This window comes from Notolepis coatsorum (genome assembly GCF_963971535.1).
Source record: "Notolepis coatsorum genome assembly, chromosome: 6".
In the NCBI taxonomy this organism is placed as follows: Eukaryota; Metazoa; Chordata; class Actinopteri; order Aulopiformes; family Paralepididae; genus Notolepis; species Notolepis coatsorum.
The window spans coordinates 129,909,610-129,929,658 of record NC_140170.1 but is presented as its reverse complement, the minus strand read 5'-3'; the positions used below and the strand labels follow the sequence as shown (position 1 = coordinate 129,929,658).

The 20,049-nt window shown below is 41.2% G+C and overlaps 1 protein-coding gene across 1 annotated transcript in view; it reads right to left on the bottom strand.

Annotated features, from left to right (window-relative positions):
- Positions 1-757: 757 nt before the first annotated feature.
- Positions 758-20,049, bottom strand: part of LOC311229665 (DDB1- and CUL4-associated factor 1-like) — a 91,279-nt gene continuing 71,987 nt past the window's right edge. Inside the window, exons 25-31 of the mRNA XM_084315740.1 lie at positions 19,183-19,276; positions 18,824-18,928; positions 18,540-18,613; positions 18,281-18,373; positions 15,464-15,613; positions 14,508-14,601; positions 758-5,017 (exon numbers count right to left, since the gene is read on the bottom strand). Coding sequence (XP_084171866.1) covers positions 4,938-5,017; positions 14,508-14,601; positions 15,464-15,613; positions 18,281-18,373; positions 18,540-18,613; positions 18,824-18,928; positions 19,183-19,276 — 690 coding nt within the window. The 3' untranslated portion in view covers positions 758-4,937. The remainder of the gene's footprint in view (positions 5,018-14,507; positions 14,602-15,463; positions 15,614-18,280; positions 18,374-18,539; positions 18,614-18,823; positions 18,929-19,182; positions 19,277-20,049) is intronic.

Sequence of the window (20,049 nt, the reverse complement as noted above, 5' to 3'; positions counted from 1 at the left end):
TTAACAGCGCTCTTCAAAATAGTACCCAAAAAAACCCACCAGATAATAACTTATTACATGCTCCAAAATAGTGACCACTACATTCCAGCCATGATTTACATAACTGTGCCCCTTTCCTAAAGTAACAGTGTCAATATATTACAACACAATATAAAATGTCTTCCACAAGGTCAGCTTTCCAAGAGTGTCTACTGTAAAGCACCGATAAGGTGGAAGAGAGCTTCAGAGACACTTCATGTGAAATAAATACTAATTAGCATGTTGTTGTCAAGGCAAGATAGCTAGATGATGAGGGAATGGAGGGCAGGGAGAGAAACACACAGCCACCTTTCTCCAAAATAGGCTGAAGATAATATTTCATGGCGAACAGAATAAAAAACCCAACTCATTTCAGTGTAAACAAATTGAGAGCTTTTTATTAAGAATTGTACACATATTAAAATAGAATCTGTGGTGACATTTGGGGTTTTAAACAAAGATACAACATTACCACCCGAAAAGCATTTGCAAAGGAAAGAGTTACAAAACTCTAGAAGGGTCAAGTGTTCCCCGAGGCTGCATTTAGGCTATATGTACATAAACAAACCAAACAACAACAATAATAAATATCACTATTTCAGAACCTCCAAGTCTGTTTTTCCCAAGGAGCTCTGACATTTCTACAATGGGTTTTGTGAGCTCTACGGTCTCATTCAATCTGTACAGAGCAAAACCAGGAGATCTCCCCCCCCCCCCCCCCCCTGAAGGTGACCCCAAATTGAGAAAATCCATGCATGAACACAATGAATAAATCACATGAAATGTTGCATGTTTTCATATGGTAAGTTACTGATGTCTACTCAGGGACACCATGCAAAAACATCAGTTTATTGGCAAAGCTGAATGGACCACATTTACAGCCATTTTGCTCTTATGTCATGCACAGGATGATATTCCTTTCCACCCCCCCTCCCTCAGCATTCTGCTCAGTGGGCTCTGAGCAGAATGCTGTTGGCAGCATAAGTAATTTTTTGTTTGATTGGGCCCCATCGACCCCAAGATTAGGAAAGCCTCATGTAAACCTTTGCTTCAAGCAAAAACATGGAAATTGTCATACTGTAACTGGAAACATACTGTAAACAGCAGATAAGTAGAAAACTAAGAATCAATACTGGTATTGGAGAACAGGCTGATTCCAGGCTAGAACTATGTATCAGTATCAAGAAATACTAAAAAACCAAGGAGCCAAGTGTAACTGGAATTGGTATCAGCAATGAACAAAGTGGCATCAGTCCCTATAGGAAACCCGGCCCAGAGCAACCACTCACCATCCATATGAAGACCCTATAGGAAATGCCACCCAGAGCAACCACTCACCATCCATATAAAGACCCTATAGGAAACCCATCCAGAGCAACCAGTCAGCACCTAATAGACCCTATAGGAAACACAGTCCAGAGCAACCAGTCACACCACCTATGAAGACGATAACAGACTTGACCGGTATAAAACTGCGAAAAAAAAAGAAAAAGTGTAAATAAAGTACAGTAACAGTATATGGTCCAATGGTCATGTGTGTCAACAGTTTCTTTTTTAGCTGTAGTTCAGGAGATGATGTGGTGTGAATTCCTAAGTGTAGGTGCAAGCTAAGTGTGAGGCTAAGTAGTGTAGTGAAATAAAGTGTATCGTCAGTGTGATCTGTGCCAAGAGCAGAGTGGAGTGGTTGTGGGATGAGGAAATTCTCCACTGAGCCAAATGGAGGTGTCCTGGGAACCAATTCAGCCAAATAAGATAAGATATTCCTTTATTGATCCCCTTGGGGAAATTCAGGAATCAATTGCAAATATCTGTGATGGAAGACACCCACTTGATGACCCACTGTGACATACCCAGGCTCACTCCCTCCCAAGCACTAATGCAAGTTATGTTAGGAATAAATGTACATAAGAATCGCGCATTGGTACAGTAACACACTGCCTGACTGCTAATTGCTATGTGCGTGTGTAAATTAATGATTGAATAGAAGTTAGAAACCCCCAAAGCTCAACTTTAGCCACACACACACACACACGGTTGTTTCTGGACAGGACTGCCACCATAGGAAAGAAATAAACTAGTTGCAAATCTACTATGTAGAATAAATAGATTAGGTTTGTAGACCCTTTGTGAATATGTGCTGTGCAATAGTGACATCTTGTGGCTGATTAAAGTACTACCATTACTGATTTTAGCAATGGCTTAAGAGTTGTATGACATGTCTGACTAATCAACAGACAGAGGTTTTCCACTGTTGAGCACATGTACTTATTATTGTTCCAATTTCGGGTAATCACGTAACAGTTACTGATCTAACTCCTTCCATTTGTGATTGATAGATGCTGCAATTATCATCTCGTTATTGGCATAACCGCTCATATACCCTTATAAACCATTGAAATCGCCTCGTCTATCTCCATTTGCTATAATGATGTCCTGTTGTGAATTCAAATAAATAATGAGATTCCTTAGAAACCTTTAAAAAAAATCCTAGTTTATGTTTGTTGCATCTGGGTGTGAGAGAGTGAGAGAGAGAGCGAGACGCCATCCCCTAAACCCACAGCTTGTTCAAAGTCTGCATACTGAAGACATTATGGAGAGAAAGATAGATACAGTACGTTACCCCTGGGTTCAAATAGATACTGCAATTATTCCCTCTTGGCATAATCAAAAAATGCCCCTATCTTACCGCCTCTTCTCACCCCGTCTATCTCCGTTTGCTGTCATAATGCTGAAGTTTGAACTGCGCATCGAGAGAGGAGCGTTATTCCCACTTTATTGATATAACTAGCAAACAGGGAATCTAAACTTTCCCCTAGTTTCCTGCTTGTTTTTATCCCACTGCAGTTTAAAGTGCTGTGGGAGGAGAAGAAAAAAAAGACATCAAGGTCACAGATGAGTGCCAAGTGGCCCCTCTTCACCTGGCGCAACAAACCCCTGAGTCCTGTCCCACAAACAAACACAAACCCAACACTGCCCATTTCACCCCCAAAAGCTCTCAAACCCTTCCAAGCAATGATCCAAATAAACTATATCAATAAAAATAAACATCAAATCTTGTTTAGAGATCATTGGCAAATAAAACAAAGTAAGGTATTTGATTGTAATGAGAACCATAGACTCTAACCAAGTACAATTTTGTGGAGGATTTAAATAAAATAAAAAAATAAAACTATTATGGAGCATAATGTAACGACCATTTGGACAATTACCTGCTTATTCCACAAAATGTAACTTGGTTTGAGTCTACATTGTTCGGAGAAATAAAAGTTGAGTATTTATGGTTTGGCGATAGTTTCGGTCATCTCTATTATTCGTTTTTTTACCTTTATTTACTGAGGGTAGGTTCACTAGTGCGGATGCTCTTTTTCAGCAATGCCTGCTTTACATTGTTACAAATATTCACACCAGCTACAGACATATCGATAGTAAGGTTGTCATTCCATCAAGCTATCCAATCAGACTGTCTGAAAGTCTATGACAATATCCACAACATAAGAAAGGTGCAGGACATTGAGGAAAAAATTTTAAGCAACCCATTCTGTAAAAAAAAAAAAAAAAAAAAAACACGATTTATGTTGATCAACAGTTGTCCAAAGTGTCCAAGCATAACCCAGGAAACATTGTTCATATTAGTCTTCACAGATCACAATTATCCACATACACAGATATGATATTCCCAAAAAGTAAATGGGATAAGGTCTCATTTGTATACATGTACAGTATCCAGAGAGTATGTCACATTCAAACTTTTAAGAAATGGGATATGAGCTTAGTAAGCATATGTTGGATTGTAAAGATAAAGGATGAAAACAACCAGGATTACCCTTCTAGTATTCTGAATAAAAGATAATGCATGAATTATAATATAATAAAATATTAATGTGCATGTCAGGGTTCCTACATAGTTTTCATTTCAGAATTCCATCCCATCATCTCTAAACGGGATTTGATTTTGTTAAGCTAAAGCATATTGGAACAATAAACTAAAATTGGGATTATTTTTACTGGTAATTTTACATTACTTGTCTACAGTGTAATGTGAGTGTAATATGAGGCAACAGACTGAGCTTTTGAATACGAGTCTTCATTGTCCATAGTAAAACAATGACACCAGCAAAAAAGACATTAATCTTCCTACCGTCCATCCCACACAAAGTGGCCTCTGAGGCCTTTTCTGAAAACACTAGGGTACGACCATCTCTGTGATAAATTAAGTTATAGGTTATAATAAGTTATGATAAATTGAGGTATGCTCTGATGAAGGTTGTCTAGAACAGACTTGGAAATAAATATATTATGTGCACAAGTTTTCTCATTGTCTAGGTGTCACCTCCAGCACCTTAGCCAAGCCCTTCTACAGATGCTAAGGTAACATCTGGTAGAGTTAGATTGATCAAAGTTATCATTTAGAGATAATTTAATAATTTAATTTATAGAGATAATCCTTTAATTTCACTTAATTTCTCCTAATAATCTACCATTACTTGGTATTTGTTGGCGTCCATAAGATCAGGGCTCAAATAAGGGCTTCAGAAATATATTGTGTAGCTTTAAATAGTCAAACTAAAGCAAAAAACAATAAAAAAAAACACTTGGGGAAAAAAAAAAAAACATATGTCCAGCAAAGCTATACGAATATGTTGTTCGTATGCTCTAAGCATAGCTAGAAAAGTCGAAGAGTCATAAAATGCTTCATTGATCATTTACAAATCAGTTAGTAGATGGAGTCAGCCAGGTTGAGTGAAGCATGGTAACAAGTGTTTCAGTCGTCTGAAGACACGTCTCCTCTCTTTCCAGGCTTTCAGAACACTGTGGTTTCATCTCACCGCTCCTTGGCAACAGGTTCACATCGACGGTGGCTCCTCCTCCAGCCAGGTGGGGGAGGGGCTGTAGAAGACATGCTCCTCTGGCATCTTTCTTTAGTTGCCTTCGAGGGACCGAAGAAGTTCATCCTCTAGGTCCGAGGTGTCTGTACTTCCTGAGCTGTCAGAGCCGTCCGCTGACAGACAGACACACACACACACACAATACACATAAGATATAATAACCAGTATAGCACCTTTAAAAAAAACACAAGTATAAATAAAACTAAAGCAAAGACGAGGTTAATCCACAGTATAAAGTCAACCATCTGAACACCAGATATCCAACCAGACTTGTCAATTGAACAAGAAGAATGGAGATCTCAAGCCGGGCCAAAATCTAGACTATTTCACTCAGGCCGGGCCTTGGACTGCAAGCAGCACACATTCATTTATTTATTTTCATTTTTCACCGTACTCCCTTGAGTTCTTTCTCAATTTCGCAACTAAGACAGCTGCTGAGAACTTTGAATTTTGATTGACATGTGTGGTGTTGGGGAGTAATGCATTACTTAGTAACGTGTTACTGTCATTTCCCAGTAACGAGTAAAGTAAGGCTTTACAATTTCCAAAATAGTAATTGGTAGTTATTAATCCATGTAACGCTGCATTACATCATTGCCAGAATGCAATGTGTATTCTTTGTCCCCCTATAACATTAGATTACGTTATAGGGGGACAGCTACTAGCCAAAAAGCAGCATGGAGGGTGAGGAAGAGGGGTAATGTTACGTGTTCAATAGCTGTCCATTGTAAATTATGTGGGGGGAGCAAAAAGTTTGCAACAATGAACAATATCTAATTTGATGAAGCATCTGAGCCGACAGCACAAGAATGTGAAACTTGATGCATAAAAAAGCTGACGCTAACATGGAAGCCTCTACCAGTACCAGGGATGTATTCCGGCAAAACAACTGAAACTGGATCCAAGATCAGGGCAAACACCACGTAAATAGTAACGTAACTAATTACTTTGATACAAAGTAATCAGGAAAGTCATTTTGATTACTTTTTAAATGAGTAATCAGTAATAAGTAATAAGGGTTGGGTACCGTTCACATTTTAACCGATACCGGCACCTGGAAACCGATACCGATTTTCTGTACTTTACTCCTCTGTAGTAATTAAATGCAATTTATTTTACTATGTTACTAAGCCTAAACTTTCAGAAAAAATAAATAACGCACATCCTCCGTTCCTTGGTGCTGAGCCAAATTGTAAAAATGCCAATACTGGACGACAAGCGCAAATTGGCACTTGATAAGTGTAATGATGGATTAGTCACTCATAGTTAACACTTTCTTCGCCAGGCTTATGTACATCATTATACCCCTCTCTGCCAGCTCTATTTGTCTATGGAGAAGTTCCCCTTCTTTGCAGGGCTATAACTTTTTAAATTGTATTGCTAAATTGACATTACTATGGCCCATTCAACGTCAATTATCTATCGTTCAGGACGTAGGAACGTTATACTTTTTCATTCACATATTCATACTAAAATACGGTCTAAAGTATAAATGTTTTTAACGTTTTCTGCAGCTTTCTCCAGAACGTGATTTATAGCCCTAAATGCATTATATTGATGATCAAATACAGTTTGATAGCGATCTGCGCGAGATAAAAAAATTCAAATGGACGTGCTTCTAGAAGTTACTACTTATCATCTGATGTTGACCGGATGGGGGGGGGGGGGGGGGGGGGGTCGTTTATAATTCCGTGGCCAACGTTAGATGATTCATCTAGTGTGGGTGATATGATCATTAGAGCAGTTTATATCGAACACTGTAAAAAAAAAGGCTGAATCTTACCCCAGTCTCCTCGGGCCGTTGGGCGATGAGCAAAAATATTCCTATTATGGGATGTAGAAATATGCGATCCATCTCCAGGTTGTATAATAGTATATACGTCCAAATCATGTTGTTTATCGAGTTATTGGTAGCGGATTGCTATCCATTGTGTCTAGCTCGAGTCCCGGGACTATTAGCGAGTCATCGGACCGAATTGGAATGAGCACCAGCTTCCGTTTCCTGTTTCCGGTTTGGGCGATCCGCCGATCGGCCACCAGATGGCGCTCTTGAACCGTTGGAGAGTTGAGAGGGGATCAACAGTAGATCTCAAGTCTCCGGGGGAGAAATATGATTGCGATCACAGATTTTTGAAATATTGATCTCAATGACGTGTTACGGCGTCATTGGCAGAATTAGCATGGCGGGGAATGACGAGTTTAGGCGTCTCTGGCAGAGAAAGTGTTAACATCTGACTGTTTAGCTCAACTGGTTCGTGCGCTGGCTGTGGATCCTATGGTCCCAGGTTCAAATCTCTTGGTTACAAAAGTAAAAAATTGTCTTTTTTCCCCTTCTTTTTCCGTTTTTCTCCCATCCCAATGTTAGTCGTTATGCCAATTCCCAATCCCCTTCCTGGTCGTTGCGCACTCTACCCCCTACCGTCGGTCTGGGAGGGCGGAGGCTATCACATGCTTCCTCCGACACATGTGTAGCCAGCCCACCGCTTCTTTTCACCTGGCAGCGCGGACTCTCACTGGGAGAGTGTAACGTGTGGAAGGTCACACTACCTCTCCCAGATCCTTCCCTTACTGTGCAGGCGACCCGACCGAACTGTAGGAGTCGCTGTTTACAACGACCAGGACCCACCCACGCCAGCTTCCCACCCGCCAACACTGCCAATCGTGTTAGTGTGGACGGTCGGCCAAGCCGGATTCGATCCCACTGGCTATGTGGTGGTAGACAGACGCGTAGTCCGCTGCGCTACCCGGCCGCCCACTCTCCACGCATTTCTGGAGCATTTCTTTATCCACTATGGTTGGATGGTGTATTGTACTTGTGCTATATCATAACAATACATTTGAATCTAATCTCGTTTTGAGATCAGTCGCAAATCGCTTCCTGTTGAATGGATCGGTTGAGTGCAATGCCGACTCTCTACTTTCCCCCGTTTACTCATCTTCACAGCCTAGAATATGACACGCCCACTGATGATGTCACGGTTCGCGAGGAAAAAACAACTATTTTCCGGTGCCAGCTGAGCACAGATTTGTCACGTTCTGAACCAATTAATCCCGGTCTGAACACGCCGGCTGGTGCGAGATTACGTTCGGCAACCGGCTCCAGCACGGAGCCTGGCTGGTGTGAAAGGCCTAAATGAGGACTTTGACATTAGGCCTTATTTGTAAATAAACTAATAGAGATAAGTCTTCATTCTGGGTTACTTTGTTTTAGTTTTTTCCTTTTTGTTTTCAGTAGCTAGGACCTGGACCGGGTCCAAAGAAAGTACTTTACACACTGCTGCCTATCTATAGATGCAATAAATGATGTCTAATACTGTGTTTAATATATATATATATATATTTCTCTAAAAAATGTCAAATGTAAAAGGTAAATAGTTACTAAATCATGTCTAAAATGTATAAGAAAATCATGCAAGTCTTGGTACCGCCCCTGATCACCAGGTGGGGCTGATAGCTAATTTATTCATTTAATTTCCTGTATAAGAAATATGCAATTTTCTGTTGTGTTCATACTTGAAAAAGACCGGAAGGGTCGAAACGTTGTATCTGCTATTTTTTGTCACAATTAAAACACCTTGGAGCATCAAAAGTGAGTTGCGAGCCCCGCTTTGTTTCACTAAGTCTAAACTTCTCAACACAAGCTTCGAACATAAAAAAAAAATCGAAGTTTAAATTATATATTTTTTTACTTCGATTTGTGTGTGTGTGTGTGTGTGTGTGTGTGTGTGTGTGTGTGTGTGTGTGTGTGTGTGTGTGTGTGTGTGCATGGGGCCATTGGGTGGGGCCGGGGGACAAATACACTGGAGGAAAGTAACCCAGTTCAGCACTGCCCAAATTATATCATAACTATTGCCTGTTTGAAGGATATCATCCTCAAACACATATACACCTACATGCCTTGTAGAATTCCACACATAAGAAAGAAAGATACTGGGATGAATAAACAAAATAGGAAATAAAATGTAGAAATGCATGCAATACATCAATAAATATGAATCTCCATATATGAAATAGAACATTTAGATAAGGTGCTACTGAGATGTTTTGGTGAGTTCTTTGTTTTTTTGTGGAAGTAGCCCTTCTTAAAAATGCATGAACATTCACTGATTTTAGTCTGTAGTGGAGTCTACAAGGTCTACATTGCCGGACCATGTAGAATCCGGACCTTGTAGACTGACATAATTCTGTGCATAGTTTAGTCTACACAGGCCATATTTCAAATAATCAAAATCTTACTTCATTCATCTTAAACATTCTTGATTTTGGGGATTGGTAGTTCCCATGAAATCTGAAGTTGTTCAAACGACAACAGCGATCCACCTTGAATTAAATCACACAGCAACCTTGTTGGCTGCGTCACAGTCACGAAAGGGGCTACTTAATTAATTAATCCAATCCACTTTATTTATAGAGCACATTTAAAAACAACAAAGTTTACCAAAGTGCTGTACAAGTCCCACAACATAAGAGAAAAAAAAATATTATAAAAAAATATATAATTTTTTTTTCTCTCGAAGCTTCGAATTAAAATCGAAGCTCGGCCCCGAAGCTTCGATTGCCAAAATAAGCTTCGAAGGTCAGCCCTACAGACAAGTACTAACACAGAGTGAGATGGACCCTAGTATACGTTGTTAATGAATCCCTTTAGCGCTTGAAGCGCACTGAAACATCGTAATAACTTTTTATTTTTCATATAATGTTGGGTACATGCTCAGTAGAGTTAGAACGCTCCCAGTCTTGGGGGCTGTGATATTTTGTTAGCACACTTTATGCACATAGAAGTGCAGTGGCAGTTTCGCTAAGCTAATGTTGTTAGCCGAATGCTCTGATGGAGACCGCCATTTTAAGTTTTAAGTTTAAAGTGACGTCAGCGATCTACGGTACGACTCGACGGACAAAAGGGAATGTGTGTGACGTGTGTGAAATTTGTACAGTAGGTCCCAGTGAGAATTGCAATCAGTGTGTACTGTGTACAGCTCTCCGCATTGCTATCAGCTTGGCTGGTCGTTCATACTAATACAATTGGCAGTATTAGGGGGTGGGAAGCTGATGGGTGGGGATCGGACGTTGTGGACAGCGACTCCTACAGGTCGGTTGGTGCGCCTGCGCAGCAGAATCAGGAAGCGACGGGGGCGGCGTGCCCTCCAAACGCAGACCCCCGACGCTGAGAGATCGCGCTGTGCAGGTGAAAAGATGCGACTGCTGCTTCCTCGAGTACCGGAGGGGACACGTGATGTAAGGCTTAGTACACATTGCAGCCGACTTGTGGGAGGCATGGCCTAACAGCGTTCGAGACAGGGGAGGGTATAATTGGATGATACGAAATTGGGATGGGAGAAAAATAGAAAATGGGAGAAAAAGTAGATAAAAAAAAAAGGAATGTTTGGTTACTATTGGGCTTCTAGCCTTATACGGAACTTATTGTGAATCAGCTGATAGGGTTTTGGCTAGACTATACTTAAAGAATAAATAGAATTGCAGGCGGCTGGGTGGCACAGTGGACATTGCGCTCGTCACCAACGCAAGAGACACCGGGTTCGAATCCGGCTGTTGGCCGGCCGTCATACTAACTCAATTGGCAGAGTTAGCGGGTGGTTAGTCCAAGGGTGGTAGTCTGGTTGTTGTGAACAGCGACTCCTACAGGTCGGTTGGGGCGCCTGCACAGCAAAGTCAGGAAAAATGGCGGGGGCAGTGTGAGCCTCCTACACGTTACTCCTCGCCAAATGAGAGTCCGCGCTGGCAGGTGAAAAGATGCGACAGGCTGCCTCCACATGTATCGGAGGGGACGCCTCATCGCTTTTACCAAACGGTTCGTGCGTTTTGCGAATCTGATTGGCCACTGACGTTTCTTTGACGTTTCTGGTCATGTGACATGTGCGCCCAATCATGTGACGGCAAGTTCTTTGGACGGTGAAGCTTAGGCGCTCTTTCGAAGTTGGTTAAGGTTAGAGTTTGTCTTAGAACATGGCGATAGAACGCCAGCCCTGATTCCAAACTCTAACCTTAACCAACTGCGAAAGAGTCGCCTAAGCTTAACCAGTGATAAACTAGGCGTTAGGTCGTTTGCAGGCTGTTCGACGTGTCACATGACCAGAAACGTGCGTGGCCAATCAGAGCGCAAAACGGGAACGCGGAAACACGAACCGTTTGGTAAAAGCATAGACGCGGAGGAGACATGTGATGCAAGGCTTCTATCCTCCCTACAACCGGCCAGTGGGGGGCATATGCAAGCAACGATCAGGACAGGACAGTGAGAATTGGCACGAGAGGTAAATTAGGATGGGGAGAAAAATCACAGAAAGAGGAGAAAAAGTAGATCCAAAAAAAGAATAAATAGAATTGCATTATTTACAATATAAAATTACTTTATATATTTATTTATTTTTACAAAAACTAGACACATTTAAATCCGTTTTCTGCTACTAAATCTAGTCTAAAACAAAAAAGACAAAATCGAGACTAAAACTGACTAAGACTAAAAATGCTCAGACCTGTAGTTGACTAAACGAAAAATAAATGAAGGTGACTAAATATGATAAAAACGAAAAAGGAGCATTTGACACATGACTAAGGGCGCTTTCACATATAGTTTTGGTGGACTCGGTGCGGTTCGGGGGGTGAAGTTGCAACATTGTTGCCTTCTTCATTTGGTTCGTCTGCATTCACATTGCAATTTGTCAAGCGCACCAAACTTTCTGAACAATGTCACGCAGTCGAAAAGGGCGCTCGTCTATTGGACACAATAGAGAGTGGAAATGTGTGTGTGACTGCACGCATGTGTGCGCGTGTGTGACTGCGAGCCCCGTCTGACTCCAGATCAGCGGAGGCGACTGTCCCGCATATTGAGAGGATGTCCCTCTTTTCGAAGCAAAAAAAAACATGGGTCTAAACACCCCTTGTCCACACACATTGCTCGGCTTGTGACGCTACCTCATATCGCAGATCTGATTGGTTAGGTAGTAATTTAGCGCTCTGCTCATGAGTCGTGACTAGGGATGGGTACCTTTCACATTTGAACCGATACCGGTACCTGTGAATCGATACCGGTACCCAACGGTACCTTTTTTCGGTACTTTAGTCTCAAGAAATTTTATTTACCTACCTCAGTCGTAAAAAAAAAATTCAAACTTCAAATAACTACAATTTCGACAGTTTTCGGCTTGTCATTGCTCCGACTGCTTTGTTGTTGAATCAAGTCAAATCCTAGGTAAGCATATATTGTGCGTGTGAACGTTGACATGAAAAGAAAAAAGGTAAAAAATAAAAAAATTATTCGGTTTCTCACTTGATTCGATACTCGGTAGTACCGACGTGTTTCGGTTCGGTACCTCAAAAGTACCGAATTCGGTACCCATCCCTAGTCGTGACTCACTTCCTATATTTGGTCCGCGTTTGGTCCGATGAAGCGAACCGAGACCTACGTTTTCAGGCGGACCAGAGTTCGCATGTTTGATCCGCACCAGACTCGGAGTTCGACTGAGCATTCACACCACCCAAAAAAAAGCGGACAATCCGGGAAAACGAACTCTGGTCTGATAGTCCGGACCAAACAGCTCTGGTGTGAAAGCACCCTAAGACTAAAACTAAAATAGCTGCCAAAATTAACACTGTTCTGGAGGCGACGGTATCTTACATGAGGGATGATTACTACAATAAAGGGAGAGAAGAAGAAATAATTACTCGCGTGGACCAGCCATTTTGGATAAGCATACCGATACAAACATAAGACAATACACTAAATTATCAATTAAGCAATGCGAACGGAAATTTGGCCCCATAATTACTCATGCGATCCGGATATGGCGTGAAACACAAAAAAAATATTCTAACCCACATAAATGGCATAATCATACTCCCTTATTCAATAACAATGCACTCTTGATTGGAAAACGACCTATAAGATTCCCTATATGGGAAAAGCAAGGCATACACTCATTAGGTGATGTTTTCAACAAACAGGGTTTTTGTAGTTATGAAGAAATACGCAAAAAAAATTATCTCACGAGTCCACATATTACGCACGGTTATTGTTATGTTTGAAGGCTCACAGTGTTCCATTAAAGATACCAATTGAACACCACAGATACCACAAATTCTTCTATGAAAGAGACATCGAGAGGTTTTGTTTCAGATTTTTATCATCAATTACTAACGTCCTCGTATGAAACCCTCCACCTAGACTCAGTCTGGAGGAGGGATATACCAAAACTAGAAAAAGATTTTGATTGGCAAGAAGCCTGGGCAAATGTTCGATTTACATCAAGGAACCCGGACCATCAACAAATCAATCTTAACTATATTCACAGGACATACTTGACTCCTATAAGACTGAACAGAATGGGTCTTAAACAAGACTCCAAATGCTCCTTATGCACAAATGGGGACGAGGGAACATTTATGCACATGTACTGGGACTGCCCACCAGTTAAGATATTCTGGAAAGAGGTGACCCAGCAATTATCAAATCTCTTAACTCTGAATATACCTGTACACCCCTCTGTATTACTGCTGAATGATGTTTTTGAGTGTGCAGTACATCCACAGCTAGAGATTGGTTTTATCGGGTATCACAGTGGCTAAAAAGCTGATAGCATCACGATGGTTCCAAACGGAAAAAATTTGCAGAAAGGTCAGGATTATTACATATCTCGATGTGCTTTATCAAGAAATATCTACAGCGAGAATTTTGGGTCTCAATGAATCCAAAATGACAATGTGGTTAGAAGTGGTGGAGAGAATAAAAGCTAGCATATAATGGTAGTGTCTGGTTAGGAGCGAGGGATAATGGATGGATTATCCAATGGGGGGTCCGGGAGGGGGGGGTACGAGCTAGAGCATATGTGTGTAGGGTATTAGATAGCAGGTATTAGGGGTATATCCTGTATAAGACATTTAACTAAATGGTGATTTCATTGGATGTGCACTGTTAATAATGCTTGTATATCTTATCGTGTGTTGTCATGTTTGTTTATATGTTTGTTTAAAAAAATTAAAAAATTAAATACAAGACATGTGTAAAATACTCATTTTCCGTGGGATTGTTATCAACTTTGGACCTGTACTAGATGAGACTTCAGGCTATGGACCCATTGTGTTTTCCAGCTCATACCTCTCAGCTGGAACCCTTTTGCAGGCATCTGTTTGCAAACTAATTCAGATGCAAGTAAACAAAACTTTTATTTCATTGTGTTCAAACCTCTGAAACTCTATTACAGCCGTGTTTTACCGTAACGTAACGTTGGTGACATACAGGAATGGCGAGGATGCAGAGCATGTTAGAGGCATTGGACCCGTTGCTCGTGGAGTTGTTACAGGGCTGTCGAACGCAGGGCTGAATAACTAGATGTCATAGCTTCTAAAATGTAAGGTCAGGCGCTGGTCTGTGTCTATTATGAAATGACAATTGCGTGTCATTGAAGGTCTGCACTGGTCTGTGTCTGAGAATTGTGCGTCATTGGAATTCGGTTTATTTTCTAACTTGATCTAATGTGAATCGGTACTCGATAGTACAGACATAATTCTGTCGGTAGCCTTAAAAGTACTGTGTTCGGTACCCAGCTGTCAGAACATCCTTGATAATTACTGAAATACACAACTACTCACAGACTAGTATGTTGAATGTTCTGTCAGAGTCGTCTCCTCCATCTTCATCCTCCACTTCATCATCACCACTGTCATTGCCAAGGAGACGAGCCACCTAAGAAGACCAGATGGAGCAACTTCATCAGTCAAAATGTGATCTGACCGCTCATAACATTTATTATTTAATTTCACCATACATAAACCACATTTGATACTGCATGGACTGAGATTATTGTACGAATATGTTTTGTGCTTCTACTAAATACAGTTTGGTAGGTTGGTATGCAATTTGACATTTCAGACATCTTGGCCAGTGTAATACGTTAATTATTCTCTATGAAGCTGTACATCACCATACATGACTGACTAGGAGTTGGTGCAACTTTGTGGTCATTGTGGACCAGAGCCACCTAGAGTAGACTAAATCAATTCATTTATATTGGTTTCCATGGGAAGTTTTAGTTCTTACCGAATCACATTGACATGCCAAAACAGAGGTGCATTCCCCCACTGGATTGATGGTTACAGAGCACCACCACCACACCTCACAAACGTTGGGAGCACAGCGGTTCGCAGCACCCGTCATTTGAAACTGGACCAGGGCCAATATCGATGCGCAACGGAACATGTTTTGGCTGGGTATTCTATGGTAGCATAGCAACAACTGCTAAGTAGCCTGCATTCTAGCTAGACCTCTAAAATGGTTTTCAATCATTTTCAATCCCTCCAGTCTGATCGCCACCTTATTGCCGTTTCCATCCTGCTAAGAGAAGTTTCTGGTGATGGGGTGCACAGTTATGCAGTTATGTCCTCCCCATCCCCAACTCCACCACATGGGGACCAGTGAAATACATGTTAGCTTTATTATGTTATTCCTAACGTGAGTGACATGGTCTTCACATGTGGATTGATAGATTTCATAATACAGCATCACTTTATGAATCATCATATGAAGTGAATAAATCCCTTCACGGCACCTCTTCGTCTGATGGTGTGTCAGCCTGCTCTTCATGGTCGTTCCCATCTGCGTTGTTATTGGCCAGCTCCATAATGAAAGAGTCTGTGTCCATGTCATCATCTTCGCCGTCTGACGAGTCTGATGAGTCATCGTCGTTCTGGTCCTCATCCTCCAGGAAGAACAGACGCACACATGTTAATCACACATTCATCATCATCAGTTGATGTCACCCAAACAACTGCCTCTTTGAACTGCTGCGGTCAGGCAAGCGCTACCGAAGTCTCATGGCCAGTATAGAGAGACTCAGAAGGAGCTTCTATCCCCAGGCCATCAGGATGCTCAATGACAATGACACTATGTAACAACCCATCATCTACACTCACGGGCACGGCACACACATCCACACACTCACTTTAAACAAACACTCACCTTAACACACTTTATATTTATCTATTATTAAAGAAATTTGCACTACATTCATACCTCATTTGCACCTTACCCTACGTTTTGTACCTCATTTCTGCATTGTACCTCACTGTTACCCATTTTACTCTGTATTGTATATATGTATATTGAACATTCCTTTACTTACTTTTTACCTATTTCTTAATAACTTTTTTTTACTTACTTTTTTTACACTCTCAGGGGCTCATACAGAAACAAGCATTTCATCGTAAAATATTCTGTATTTTATTGTGACAAATAATAAACAAACAAACAAACAAACATCACCATCCTCCCCCCCATGGAAAGATACAAACCAAACACACACACACAAGGACAAAGGAATGCAAACACACAGACCATAATACTGTTCCATAAACTGTCCCAAAGAGGGGTTCCTATGGTCATAGTTAGGATTTTAGCATTTTGGTATGCCCATCAGCTTATACAAGTTAAATGGGGTAACTCGATGTCAGCTCATTTTAATGTAGGTAATGGAGTAAGACAGGGCGGGATTTTGTCTTCCTTCCTGTTCAATGTATATATGGATGACCTCTCCACTAAACTAAGGGAATGTAAGACGATGGTGGGGGAGAGCCTTATCAACCATCTGATCTATGCTGATGACTTAGTCATACTGTCCCCCTATAGTGCTGGTTTACAGCAACTGCTTAAAATCTGCTCTGTGTATGGTATACAACAACATGATATCAAATTCAACCCTAAAAAGAGTGTTGTTATGATAGTGAAAACTAAGGAGGACCAGAAGCAAAAGTTTCCCTCCTTCTTGCTGTCTGACTGTGCTCTAGATCAGTGGTTCCCAAAGTCGGGGTCGCGACCCAAAGGAGGGTCGCGAGCCGCCGCGGGTGGGTCGCCAGATGATTTCCCAAAAAAAAATTAAAATCTTTTTGTCAGGCCACTGAACTTAGAAGCAGGCCAGGACAGTGTTTCTAGTTGCAGCAGCGCAATAGTTAGATAACCTATGTGGGGAACAACCAGGAGATCACTGCAACTCACACAAGTTGGAGAACTATCTCTCTCTCTCTCTTGCTCTCACACACACACACAAAAGGAGCCGCATGTGATTGGTGGAGGCGGGACCCTTACAAAAAAACTGTTGTTGCTAATCATTGATAATGATCCCGCCCAGAAAAATCTACTTTGCATTTGATATATTGCAAATATATGCCATCACACACACTGGCATTTAAAGGGTTAGAATTATAAAATTAATATGTGATGTTATGATCAGGGCTGAAGTTGAATAAAAGATTGTATTATTTTCAATCTGACATTACACATTACAAAAAAACTGAAAATCCATCAAAATCAGTGTTGTTGCTAATCATATATATGCTAGCCTGTTTTTTAACAATCATTTGTGATGCCATCACAAACACTCGCATTTAAAGGGTACAAATAAAAAAAATCCTGCACCAGAATGCAGGAAATGAAGTCTTTGTAACAAGAAATGTCCTGGTGGGGGACCCCCTGCTTAAAAAGTGGCCTGACTGGGGCTATATTTTGCACTATATTTCCTGGCCTGAATGATTTCCCCAGTCCGGCCCTGGTTAAAAGCCTCCAATGTTTATTAGTGTGTGTGCGTTTGAACGTGTGCATGTTTCAACCATACATTTCCATTTATTAATTTTATTTTTTACCTCCTATAATAGTGGGGGTCGCGGCTCTCTGACCCCGTTATTTTTGGGTCGCGGCCTGAAAAGTTTGGGAACCCCTGCTCTAGATGTGGTGAAGAGTATGCAATATTTGGGATTATGTTGATGCGCAGCGCCAGTGCTGCAAACTGTATGCACAGGCCAATATGCTGGCACGAAAATGTTAGATGTGTACAGACAATATAAAAATAAGCCTGTTCAGAGCCTATTGTACTCCATTTTATACTGCACATCTATGGTGTAATTATAGCACAGCAACATTTTTAAAACTGCAGGTAGCATACAATGATGCATTTAGGATCCTCCTTAAGCTCCCAAGATGGACTAGTGCAAACCATTTGTTTGTGACTACAAATGTCCCCACCTTCCATGCTCTGCTGAGGAACCTGATGTTTAAATTTATGTGTGTCGTTTATTAGAGTCAAAAAACAAGATAATAGGTGCCATTAGTGATGTACAACAAAGTGATACAAGGCACTCCTCTGATTTGTGGAAACATTGGAACCGATGCCTTTATGTATTTGAATCTATGTTGTTGGCCTGGTTTCTTTTGTTATTGTATTCTTGTTGTTGTCTTGTATATGTGTAAAATGGACTTTGAGTCTGAAATAAAGTCTTCATCATCATCAATCAATCATTTTACATGGACAAAGACCAGGTCTTGTCATCAGCAGATGTGTGCACAGCCTGTAGTGCGTGTGTGTGTGTTCTCTGACCTGATCGTCATCATCGTCTCCCTCCTCTGCCAGTTTCTGTCGGCCCACTTCGTATAGACGGCACACCGTATCCATGCTCACTGTGTCCTGATTCTGCATAGCAACACAAAGCACTCTGAACAATCAAATGAGGCCCTGCACTAAATTGGATAGTTCATATGGTTTGCTGTGCTACAACTGCATTCTTGTGAATGTATCGGGTAGGATGTCCTCTCGGAGTGATCCAAGCTCACCGTGTGATTCTGTTGGTGAAGCTTACCTCGATAACAGCCAGGTAGTAGTCCCTGCTGTCAGTACACAGGTCAAATATGTTCCTCTTCACATCCACTGTGGCTAGAAAATAAAACACAACAGATAGCGTAAATTGTAGCCTTTAGTAAGTAATTTGTGGACACTAGCAGTCCCAGAATCATTAGGTTCACACACAAATAGCGTTTCGAGAGTCATGTAACTCAGAAGTTTGACCTTGCAATGGATTATTACCAGTCTGAAATAAACATAGCATAGCAATGCAGTCTGATATAAACAGGAAGTATATCCTACCAATGGGCTTGTAGTCTGTGGCATCGAATGTTCTGAAGGAGGAGCCGAAGGGACTCTTCATCTGCTGGTCCATGGCATCCTCCTCTTCATCAGCCTGTAGCATGGCTGTGAGTGTGTCGAGATAGATGTAAAAATATATTAATTAAAACACCATTGGAATGCTTACACCTGGCTAGGGCATTCATTTTGAATGATGATCAAATGGCTTTCTAGAAGTGTACGATTATTCTTCCCGTTCTTCCTAAGCATACAATCAGCAGGTCAGTCAGTCACACAACAAGAAAGGTGTTTTTAAAACCCACTCACTCTACCATGGTCCAAGGCAGGGACAGTACAAACACACAAACCCCAGTTCCTACCTCCATACATAAGGGTGGCGTTGCTGTTGAAGACCAGTCTACACTGGTCAAGGGCAGGGACAGTATGGAGGAGATGGAAGGTTCTCAGGTCCCACTGACACAGCACTGTCAAGGATGACCACAATAACAATATCACTACTAACATGCTGACCTCCATGCTAACAATACTACTACTAACATGCTAACAACATCCATGCTAACAAGTAACAATATCACTACTAACATGCTAACCTCCATGCTAACAATACCACTACTAACATGCTGCCCTCCATGCTAACAACACCACTACTAACATGCTAACCTCCATGGTAACAATACCACTACTAACATGCTGCCCTCCATGCTAACAACACCACTACTAACATGCTAACCTCCATGGTAACAATACCACTACTAACATGCTAACCTCCATGCTAACAATACCACTACTAACATGCTAACCTCCATGGTAACAATACCACTACTAACATGCTAACCTCCATGGTAACAATATCACTACCAACATGCTAACCTCCATGGTAACAATACCACTACTAACATGCTAACCTCCATGGTAACAATACCACTACTAACATGCTGACCTCCATGCTAACAACACCACTACTACTAACATGCTAACAACACCACTACTACCAACATGCTAACAATACTACTACCAACATGCTAACCTCCATGATTTCAAGAGCCCATTCCAAACCAAAACCAAAATGAATGAGTCTATGTGTTTAACAAACTCCCAAACACCTATTGCTGTAAATAGGTTTTGCAAGTGAAGTTTTTTCATAACTTACATTTGTTGTGACCCCAAACGGATTTTGCAAGCTACCATAGGCTAATTGAGCACAAAAAAAAGTTATATTTCTATGC